Genomic DNA, 12,249 nt, shown 5'->3' with positions numbered 1-12,249 from the left:
CCAGGATCTTGCGAAAAATCTGTCTCTCCGCTACCCGGAGCGGACTTTCTTCTTTCAGTGTTAGTGACCAGGCCTCACAGCCACACATGAGGATAAGCCGTATGACGGTTTGATATATCCGTAGCTTAGTATGTTTGCTGAGAAGCCTGGACACTAACTTATACTTATTCTTTTTTATAACATCTCTATAGGTTGGTATCGATCACCAACTTTCACGCTTGTGTCCTGGGTTATCGCAATTTGCTATCGGCTGGCTTTCTATATTTAACACGCATTCACATGTCATAGGAGATTATTTATATGGTTCTGCATCATTCCAGGGTAGACTACTTGCCTTAAAAAAAAACGTGGTGACGGGTTAAGACGCTAACAGGAGCGAAAATGCTAAAATGGAAAGGAGCCCCCCTTTCAATTTGGGAATTTTAGTAAAATATTTATCGAAAAAAAAATGTCCATTCAGGACAACTCAGTTAAAAGATATTGCGAAAAAATCTTTAAAATCGAGGACCGCTCTCGACTGTTTCCTCCTTCAAAACTTAATCAATTGTAACGAAATTTGAGAATCTGAATAACAATGAAATAATCTGTGTCGGACCGTTTAGTTTTTTTGGCTAATTGTTACCAATTTTGAACCTTTTTTTCGTCCATAAGGCCGTTTTTGGAAATTTTTATGGGCTCTAGCGTCTTTTTTTTTATGAAATAGGCAGCAAACGAGCAGACGAGCCGCCTGATGGTAAGCAGTCATCGCCGTCCATGGACATAAGCAACATCAGGGGAGCCACTTATGCGTTGCCGACCTTTGAGAACCCTGACCCTGTCTTTGAAAATAAGAATATCAAAGAAATCAAAACGGTCCGACACAGATAAAAATAATGAAAATCTGTGTTGAAAAAATCATTACTCTATCAAAAATCAGGGAGGAAATAGTTGAGACCGTTTGTATGGAGAATTGACCCCTCCTGTATGGTCATAAGAATTTCACCACCCCATTTTGCCTCCGTGATTGTCGTAGATTGTGGCATTTGAGTTAAATTGTGGTGTGGGCGATGGGCTGACAACCTGACAGTGCAATATAATATATGCAATAGGCACTGAAACTTGGGTAATTCCATACTCTGCAAACCATTTTAGAGAATAGAGATACTGTACGTGATTTTAGATATATCGCCCATTAAATACAAAAGCGACACAAGTCAAAAATGTACTTTTATACAGGGGAGCCGTTTAAAGATTTTATATTCATACTTACATACATACATACAATCACGCCTGTATCCCATAAAGGGGTAGGCAGACCACATCAACTACTAATTTTCAGTGCCACTCTTGGCAAAAAGAGGTTGAAAGAAATCCAAATTGTGACACTGCAGTGACAGGTTGCCAGCCTCTCGCGTGCTACAATTCGACCCATATCCCACAGTCGACTTTTACGGCACCCACGGGAAGATGAAATTCTTAACCCGTCACCACACTGGATTTTGTATTCGTTTTTTGTTAATAAAATTTTATTTAGTACATTAATATTATATTATGCTTTAACGTCCGTTTAGCATAAAAAATAACATAACTCTAATTTTAGTTACAATTAAAATTACATAATAACATTGCACAATATCAATGCTTTTTTTCTCGGTACTTAACATAGAGGAGGGCAGAGTTGTAACTCCATACATCAGTAAATGCGGGTTATTTGTATAGGCATAGTTAAGTGACATCTAGCGACAATCACGCGTGAACTAGCGTAAATTATCAGTACTACTACTTGTCAATAGATGTCACGACGAACGAAAAGTCTAAATGCTCACCAATTTTTAGCTAATATTACAATAGTATTAATCAGTATATTCTGTTTTCAATTCACGCTATTTGACGCGTGATTGACGCGTGATTGTCGCTAGATGTCACTTAACTATGCCTATACAAATAACCCGCATTTACTGATGTATGGAGTTACAACAGAACTCCTCCCTTACTTATACCTCTATGGCAGCCATTCTCAAAGTGTGCTCCGCGGACCCCTAGGCTAGGGCTCCGCAAAGTCTCTCTGGGAGCTCCGTGTGAATTTTGGTTACCTGATATGCAACTTCAACTCTCTTCCATAAAACCAAATATTCACCAATTGTTAAAAAAAAAAAACAGTTTCATGTAATAACCTCATCACATTAGAATCTAATCATTAGATTTTACTACCTATGATTACTTATAGTTTATTTATAAACAATTTTTTTTATTTTTAATTTAAGGGTTCCGTCAGATATTTTGCTATCTAAAAGGGTTCCATGGGAAAATAAGTTTGAGAACCGCTGCTCTATGGTACTTAATAATGTTTGCCCTTACTTCCTTTAGGCAATAAACTATAAGATAAATACGAATCAACTGATGTGTGAGTATAATTATTCACTTTAGTCAATAATACTTATGGTGTATGGTGGGTTAAGAATTTCACCACCCCTTTTCTTCCCGTGGGTGTCGTAGAAGGCGACTATGGGATATGGGTTAAATTGTGGCGTAGGCGAGAGGCTGGCAACCTGTCACTGCAATGTCACAGTTTCGTTTTCTTTCAACCCCTTATTTGCCAAGAGTGGCACTGAAACCTGAGTAGTTTCATGTGCTCTGCCTACCCCTTTATGGGATACAGGCGTGATTGCATGTTGTATGTATGTATGTACTTAATTACTTATGGTGTTTGTTTCTGTGTTCAGTGAACGATTTTGTAAAATAATATGTAGATTGTAGGTTGTGTGTCGCTTAGCACCCATAGTACAAGCTTTGCTTAGTTTGGGGCTAAGTTGATCTGTGTAAGGTGTCCCCAATATTTATTTATTATTTTTATTTATTTTATTTCGGTGTAACCGGACTTTTTTTCTTATTTACCACTAAAACATTTGCTTAATAGTGAATTAAATAGGTTATGAGTGTCAAGTGTCTTATAGCTGCTGAGAGTTACATTATGTTAAGTTTTAACGCTATGCATTTGAATGTGTCAAAAACTGGCGACGTTACCCTACACCACTAATTTGATCTCATGTGAACAAAATAATGATAATCTAATAACTAAATTATCTTTATATAAGGGGTTTATAGTTAGCAGGAGTTATATAGCTGCATTACAACTTATCATTTAGTTAAGATACATATTAGGTACTCATCGGTTGTGTTAATTGTGTTGACAGTTGTCAAGAAAAAGTTACATTTAATATACAGGGTGGGGCCTGTAACAAAGGCGAAGAATTGAACTCTAGGCTATTCTCCTTATACTGATCAACATTTGTTCGGCGACTTTTAAAAATAACTTGTATTTTGATTTTTATCACCATTGAAAGTTTTTTCTAAGAGGTAATGTATTGCGAATTCTGTTAAGTCTAAAGTGTGACAGACAACGTCAATGACAACAATAATGGCGTACATTGAAGCTAATATTTATTTTTTATGAAAAATTAAAAATTTAAAGACTTCATAATTTTTAAAAGTCACTGAACAAATGTTGATCAGTATAAGGAGAATAGTACTACAGTTCAATTATTCGCCTTTGTTACAGGCCCCACTCTGTAAATACAAAATGGAGAATACGAGGGAAAAAGTGTCATGGAAGGCATTTTTCATCCAATTGCTGGCGACTATATCAAGTTAGTATTATTAGTATAAGGTACAACGGGGCGAATCTCGACTGGGGGCAATTGTAACTGATCCATTTTTTCCATTATTACACTATGATGTTGAGTTCGATATGTATCCACTGAACACGCCTGCCATATATAACCGGTGGACACTCTATTTAATAATGCAAACATTGTAAAACAGAAAAAATGGACCAGTTACATTTTCCCCCCAGTTGAAATCAAAATCAAAAAAAAATCAAAAATAATTTATTTAGCAAATAGGCCACTTTTACACGTCACATGTACATATTTAGAAAATATTTAAAATTGAATTGAAATTACAATTGATACTATTATATACTAATTTTAAGTTCTAACTAAAGTTAACTCTATACAATTAATTAGAGATGTAGAAGGTCTCTAAATGTCGAATTACAACCAAGAACTACACTAAATATAAAAAATACATATATAAAAAAAAAGTCTAAAATTACTTTAGAGGTGCAAATGACTCTAAATGTCACAACTAAAAAAAAATAAAATGTATACTTAATGTATTTCTCCTTAGAGATGTATATGGTCTCCAAGAGTCAAAATCATATATTTAAAATATTCACTAATCTTTCTGGTTTAGCCCATTGGTTGACTGGTAGAGAGAATGCCTTGAGGCATTAAGTCCGCCATTTGTACCTTATTTTGTTGTGCAGTAAAGATTAAATAAATAAATAAATAATAAAAGAAAGGAAACAAACGACAACCGAACAAAGTGTCCTAATTTAATAAAAATTAGAATTAAAGTTACTAAGTTATAACAGCCCCAGTAAGCTTAAACAGACCGGTCTTCACAAATACCGCTGTACCTTACCTACTTACCTATAGGCTAGGTAATTTTCTACTATCGCGGTGCCTTTTCCACAATCAGCCACAAACCCAAATGTCTGCATTGGGACCTCAGTGGCTAGATTTAGCGTAGATCTATCCTAGTACTAATTTTCTATTCGTCAAATCAGTATTTTTTTAAACTGTCAAAACTATTAGGTACCTTTTCTTCTCACCAACAGGTAAAGGATCGCTTGATTATTCGAAAACGGATAGCAAAATCGCATTTTATCCACAAGAGTGCAAAGTAATCTCATTAATATTTTAGGTGCCAGTATAAAAGCCAAAGTTGGTTATCTTGGCAAATCTAAACGCCTACAAGAATATTTATAACAAAAGTCAGAAACGGTATTATGTGTCTTTTCAGGCGACTTTTTTAGCTTTAAAATTGCGTGTTAAAAAGCTCCTCCAAAATATCTGTCTACAAATATGTTACCTCTTTATCATTAACATACGCATACGCTGCTTAAATAACTAAATTGTGATATACACCGTGTTTTTATTTATTTCCGTTAAATTCGACACGTCGTTACGCTTATACGAAAAGTAACACTTTTGCCAAATACTACTGCCAAACTGCCAAATGCAGATCCATTTGCGGATAAAAGCAAGTAGGTATTTAAATCGGGAAATATTCCGATAACAGAGATAAGCTTGTTATCGTGCTTTTAATGATTATCAGATAATAGGGTACTTACTATGATGAGCCAACTCGTATCTGCATATCATCATCATCCTCCTTGCGTTATCCCGGCATTTGCCACGGCTCATGGAGTGCCTGGAGTCCGCTTTAACAACTAACTCTTATCTGCATATGTTTTAACAAGTCATAACAGTAAGGAGGTACCTATATTACCTATAGTACCAAATATATACATAACAACATACATAATAACAAATATAAACATTGATAACTTTTTACAAGGTGAACTTTATGAATAGTCTAATCTTGGCAGCATTTTACATGAACATGTTTTTTGTGGGATTCCACTTTGTAAGGCTTATGACCACGTTGGGTTGGGACCATTAATAGGAAGTTACATAGCAAATTCCATATATGTTGGACTTAAGGAAATACCCTAGCATAGGCTAGTTTCCTATACATAAAATAAAATATTTTATGCAGTGCACGAAATAAAGCACCACATAATTAGAAGAAAAATATGGACAGTAGATATTTTGAAACATAATTTCTATAAGAGAAAGATATAAAGTAGATACCTAAATGAATTGACCGGGACGTCACTCCTCAGTATTTCATAGTAATTCCACAATTAGCAAATCGTTTTGACAGTTCTTAAAAAGAAGCTGATTTGAGTAGTAGGAAACTGATCATCAAAGAGTTATTTGTTTTTAATATCAATAAAATCTATTAAAGTAGGTACTTATAAGAACTACCTAATCTCATCTTCTATGTATTTTTTTTAATTCTTCTTTTCCTAATTTCACGCTCAGTTTGGATTCTGTCTGAGATGTTAGGGCTCGACATACCAGCGATGAACACCCAGTTAGCGAAATGACAGGTCTGTGTGCACTTGATAACCTTTGCAAGTGCTAACGTCTCTCTTATAAAGATGTCACAGTCTGTTGAATTACTTGATAAACATCGTGTTCAACACTTGGAACAAAAGGCATTATAATTATATTTCATATCTTGGCCTATATTTTAACTTTTTGACGAACAGAAACGTCTGAAATCGTCCCTTTGACCAATTCGATGAAAAAAGGTCGTTGGCTTGGTTGAAGCCTTGATGGCTCAGTTGGCAGAACGCTGGAGTATCAATCCAGATGCCGTGAGTTCGTCTCACCCAAAGCAGTAATAAAATAAAAGTTTATCGTCTCAAAGAAAATTTGAATTTCGAGCCATTTCTAGACAACAGCTAGGTTCATCATCGGGAACCACCTTGTATATCGCTTTTTGTTAAATTCGAAAAAAAATTTTTTTTCGTTTTCTTACATAATAAATGGATTCATTAGTGTGAGAGCTAGGACCTTAATCATAACATTAAAGTCATTGTCAAGTGTTTGACGGCACATGTCAAAACAAATATCATTAGGAAGTGGTAAGGGATGTCACACACGTGTTCAGCAATTAAATTACATACATACATACATACAATCACGCCTGTGTCCCATGAAGGGGTAGGCAGAGCACATGAAACTACTCAGGTTTCAGTGCCACTCTTGGCAAATAAAGGGTTGAAAGAAAACGAAACTGTGACATTGCAGTGACAGGTTGCCAGCCTCTCGCCTACGCCACACTTTAACCCATATCCCACAGTCGCCTTCTACGACACCCACGGGAAGAAATGGGGTAGTGAAATTCTTAACCCGTCACCACACGGGCTTTTAGCAATTAAATTAACTTTTTTAATAATTCGATAACCGTAATATAAGAGTTAAGAGCCTAGTTTCTTAGGGCCACTTGCACCAACCACTTAACTCAGGGTTAGTGGGCTGTCATCTGTCAAATTCCATGTAAAATGGTTAACCATCCATTTTCGGTGGTGCAAGTAGCCCTTAGAGAAATTGATTGTATTTGAACTAAAGAATCATCCCTTAAAGTTAACCAAAGACATATGTAACAATAGACGTCCGTACAGACGGATAAAGTCTAAGAAAAAACGCCCAAAGCCCTAGAGAAAAACGTACGATGGTATAGATGTCGTTACACCTTTTTTGAAGTCGGCTAAAAAGAGTGTCCACCGGTTATATATGATAGGCGTGTTCAGTGGATACATTAACACCATAGTGCAATAATGGAACAAATGGATCAGTTACAATTGCCCCCCAGTCGAGATTTGCCTCGCTGTACCTTACTTGTTTTTATTAAACATTTTTTTGCAGTTGCCTTCCTGACTTCTCTCACTGGCTTCACCTACGCATGGCCTTCGGGAGTGATAGAAAACTTCCGCTCAAACGAAACTGTCTTGTCACACCCCATGTCCTCACTGGAAATCTCACTGCTGGGCAGCCTGACTAATGTGGGGGGGCTGGCGGCCACACCCTTCTGTGGGTATGCTGTGAATAAGTTTGGAAGGAAGTATACGGCTATGCTGTATGGTCTGCCATTTGTGGTGAGTAGCGTCCTAAGTCATTTCCTTAAAAAAAAAATCCAAATTTTGAACTAGATACAATAGGATTAAACAAAGGTCCAACAACTGCAAACGATTGCTACTAAGCTTCAAGATAAATTATAAATGGAATAATTCGCTGTCTTGGGTCTTGAACCATGAACCACTGTATCGCTAGCGCTAACGCTTTTCATCTGAGCTACTAGGACGCTAACGGCCTAGCCACGACAATGGTCTAAGGCGGCGAGCGGGGCGGCTGGGCTGCGCGGAAAACGCGCGCGGGCGCTAGCCATGCCACGTACTTTTAGAAGCGGCGGCAGGGCCTAAGAACGTTTTCATATTTAAAAACATGTTTTTTACTGTCGAATATGACTCTAAAGTGCATAGAATGCTTTAATTAGTCAATTACGTCTTGTACAAGAGAATATGTGTGATGACTAAGTACATGGAATTTATTTTATGGCTAGTTAAATGATACTTAATATAAATAAACACAGAAAAAAATGAAGATTAAATACGAATAAATACTATACAAAAATATGTTTGAAAACATTATTACATACTACATACGCGAAAGTACAATTCAATTTTCATTAAATAAAGGTTTCGGGTTCAAGACGCTCATAATAAAAACAAAATGTTTTGTTTCGCGCGGAATCGCTAGCCCCATCTAGCCGCCTAGGCCGGTCGCGCCACAGAACTATATCAAGATAGAAGGAAAATGCTCGGCGATTAACAGCGAAACCGAGCGTGTAACGTTTTGTGTCGAGCCTATGACGTCACGAGTGTACTTTAGTGATGGGAACGTTGTCGCCGCGTAACCCATTCGATCGATTGTGGAGGTTGCTTGCGGGATGCCCACCGAAGTTAAAAATATCGGATGTTCATCTTCGTTGTGAAATGAAGTAAGTATATAACTGTATTCGTGTGATGACAAACAATTCACTAGTAGGTATATAATTTGCCTAAGGCCAGGAACAAAGATTTTAGTAGGTAGGTATTAATACTAGTTGATATTTCGTAATATTTTTAAGAAAATCGACCATGTACTCACTTCATTATCCTCATGTTATTTGTTACAACTTTTAGTAATATATAAATATAATTAACCATTAACACATTTTTAGAGTTATTTTTATTCATAATAAATATAGAGCGTATTATGTTTGTATTTGTTTTTCTGCCGACCACAAATTCAACGTTAATACCGTAACTGTAACCTATTTTAAAGTTAAATTTACTTTTCACTCGTACTTTATATGTATAGGTTCATAACAATATAAAAACATAATTATAATTTCCACTGCTTCGCAAAATCGATTTAAATCGAATAAGGAAATCGCAGCATACATGACGATTTAGTTCCGTGGTGCACCACTATTCTTAAGTTCGACGTGAGTTCGACGGACAAAAAAACAAATCTACCTTCACTTTGTCTCGACAGTTTGAATAGCCTATTTTTATATCGCTTGTTTTAAACGCACGCCAAGTCGGACTCGTCAAATTAAAGCCGCAATGGAAAACTAGTTTGACGGCCGTACGTCAGCTAATGTTTTGATGATAAAAATAGGAAAATCGTGTTTTTTATTATAAAAAAATATTTTAGGACAAATGGTACTTACCGATGATAGGAAACACTTTGTTTAACACTCTTGCTTTTATTGGTGGTGTTTGAACAGTTAATTATCGAATACCGACCCATTTTGTATTTTTCACTGTATGTCACTCGCGGGCAGCGGTCGAGAGCAGACTGACTTGCGCGGCGAACAATGTCGCTCGCTATTTAACTTTTCCGCACGCGAAGTAGATACACTTTTTCCTTCTATCTTGATTTAGTTCTGTGGGTCGCGCCGCTGTAATGTCGTGGCGGTGCGGGCGCGGCGCGCTACAGTTGTTTGAGTCGCGCGCCGCCCCGCGCGCCGCCCCGCGCGCCGCTCCCGCGGGTAGGCCCGTAAAAACCCGCGCGCGATTTCGAACAGTGGCAAGGTCGTGGCATGCCTCGCGCGCGCTGCGTTTTTGTTTTGTGACGCCTTAGACCATTGTCGTGGCTAGGCCGTAACGGCCTAGCCACGACAATGGTCTAAGGCGTCTTGCGGCAGCGGCAAGCGGTAAGTCACAAAAACAAAAACGCAGCGCGCGCGAGGCATGCCACGACCTTGCCGCTGTTCGAAATCGCGCGCGGGTTTTTACGGGCCTACCCGCGGGAGCGGCGCGCGGGCGGCGCGCGACTCAAACAACTGTAGCGCGCCGCGCCCGCACCGCCACGACATTACAGCGGCGCGACCGGCCTAGGCGGCTAGATGGGGCTAGCGATTCCGCGCGAAACAAAATATTTTGTTTTTATTATGAGCGTCTTGAACCCAAAACCTTTATTTAATGAAAATTGAATTGTACTTTCGCGTATGTAGTATGTAATAATGTTTTAAAACATATTTTTGTATAGTATTTATTCGTATTTATTGTTAATTTTTTTCTAAGTGTTTATTTATATTAAGTATCATTTAACTAGCCATAAAATAAATTCCATGTACTTAGTCATCACACATATTCTCTTGTACAAGACGTAATTGACTAATTAAAGCATTCTATGCACGTTAGAGTCATATTCGACAGTAAAAAACATGTTTTTAAATATGAAAACGTTCTGGCCGCTCCTAGGCCCTGCCGCCGCTTCTAAAAGTACGTGGCATGGCTAGCGCCCGCGCGCGTTTCCCGCGCAGCCCAGCCGCCCCGCTCGCCGCCTTAGACCATTGTCGTGGCTAGGCCGTCTCTCTATTAATACACGATCCTTTTAGCCTATGCCTAATAGTTTTACAGCATTTCTGAAAACACTTTTTTAGTGAATAAGTAGTTGATCTTTGTCAACTTTTTCTTTTTCACAGCTCTCCTGGACGATAATCTCTCTCACCAACTACGTGCCTCTGATCTTAGCAGCCATGTGCGTAGCTGGCTTCGGAGCCGCCGGCCAAATAGTCTCCGGAGTATACGTGTCTGAAATAGCCCAGGACTCCATCCGAGGAGCCCTCACCTCAAGTGTGGTCACAGGGTTCTTCCTTGGTTTACTCTTCTCGTACATCTTGGGAGGGTATTTGACGTACAACCAAGTTGTTTACACGTTTTTGACGCTGTCAGTGTTGTACATTGTGTTGCTGACGTTCTTGAGGGAGTCGCCAGTTTTTTTGATGCAGCAAGGGAAGGAAAAGGTAAAGTACCAAATAAACATTCTAATACCTTAAAGGTAAAGTACCAAATAAATAATCTACTTATCTTAATAAATCTTTAGCCTTCTAGAATACGAAAAAACTTTTCCGCTTTTTATTATTTGTCTTTTATTAACCACCGACGCAAAAACGACGGGGTGTTATAAGTTTGACGTGTATGTCTGTCTGTCTGTTTGTCTGTCTGTCTGTGTGTGTGTCTGTCTGTGGCATCGTAGCTCCCGTACGGATGAACCGATTTAGATTGAGTTTTTTTTGTCTGAAAGCTGAGTAAGTCGGGAGTGTTCTTAGCCATGTTTCATGAAAATCGGTCACTATGTCGTGGTCGGGGGTTTTTTTTACTGAGACTTCTTGATTGCTGTTGCTGACTAGCAATGAATGGAAGAGCAGTTTCCACAATTGCGAATGCTCTCATGGAAAGTGCTTGGTACAGATGCAGTGCGAAAAGATTTGCCTTCAAATTGTTACGGAAACGTACGAACATCTCATGTTATCATTATTTTTAAAATCGGGACTTAATCGCGTATAACTACATATTAAACTGACCTCCAACGTTTCAAGGACGGCGTTGTCCCCGTGGTCTCGGAGAAGACTGGCTTGAAATGACATCAACACCTTCTGACAGCCGCGCGAGTTTTTCGAACTACCCGCACTTGGTTTTGATTATCAACTTGAACTGTTTGCGCACTAGGGATGTTACTCTGTCGACATACAACACTGACGATATTTGATTTAACGACTGTCGATATTATTTTCGGCTTACACTTATTAATGACAGGATTCCATGTGCGATTAAGTCCCGATTTTAAAAATAATGATGTGTAATAATCGTGAAAGTTTAAATCAGTGTGTATCTCATGTTATTTCAGTCAGTCTTAGTACAAGATGTACTGACATTGATTGAACTAACATGACAAATACGAACGATTCCGGAGAAATACGAAGGAAACCATTTCCGCACTAGGTCTGCATTGTTTTTCGCACTTTTATTGACTTTAGGTTCAATTTTTATGGAATTTGATGAGAATGATGAGTTGCTAATAAACGCCAGTGTATAATTTCAACATCATAAAGCAATCGCCAATTGATGAAAATATTATACGATACATCCTAATTTTAAAAATGTTTTGAATTATATCCTCCTGGCCGGTTTCGGCCACAGCGATTGTAGGTTCTGGTGCTAGCAATTTTTAATTTGGGTCCCAATGTTTTGAATAGCAACGTGCATAAAGAACTTTTTCATGCAAAATTTCTAGTAATTTACGGAAATTTTAAAAACCTTCTGCAACTTATAAATTTCTATTTCTAACAGTTTCATTGTATCTATTCTCAGCACGAACGTTCTTGCGACCCTCATGGGTACTAAAGTAAAATCCATAAACCTACGGACCAAATTGACAAGTAAGTGTGAAGGAATGTTGCCACAGTTTGGCCAGTGTCGTTCTTATCGATATTAAAATTATTATTACATCGTAGATT

General features: G+C 38.0%; 1 protein-coding gene across 1 annotated transcript in view; it reads left to right on the top strand.

Moving 5' to 3' along the window:
• LOC125242115 (facilitated trehalose transporter Tret1-like) overlaps positions 1-12,249 on the top strand; it is a 71,485-nt gene that overhangs the window by 15,276 nt on the left and 43,960 nt on the right. Inside the window, exons 4-5 of the mRNA XM_048150820.1 lie at positions 7,326-7,555; positions 10,435-10,755. Of these exons, the coding sequence (XP_048006777.1) occupies positions 7,326-7,555; positions 10,435-10,755 (551 nt within the window). The remainder of the gene's footprint in view (positions 1-7,325; positions 7,556-10,434; positions 10,756-12,249) is intronic.

Source organism: Leguminivora glycinivorella, unplaced genomic scaffold, assembly GCF_023078275.1.
Source record: "Leguminivora glycinivorella isolate SPB_JAAS2020 unplaced genomic scaffold, LegGlyc_1.1 Scaffold8, whole genome shotgun sequence".
NCBI lineage: Eukaryota > Metazoa > Arthropoda > Insecta > Lepidoptera > Tortricidae > Leguminivora > Leguminivora glycinivorella.
The sequence above is the reverse complement of the archived record's forward strand: the minus strand, read 5'-3'. Positions and strand labels throughout refer to the sequence as shown.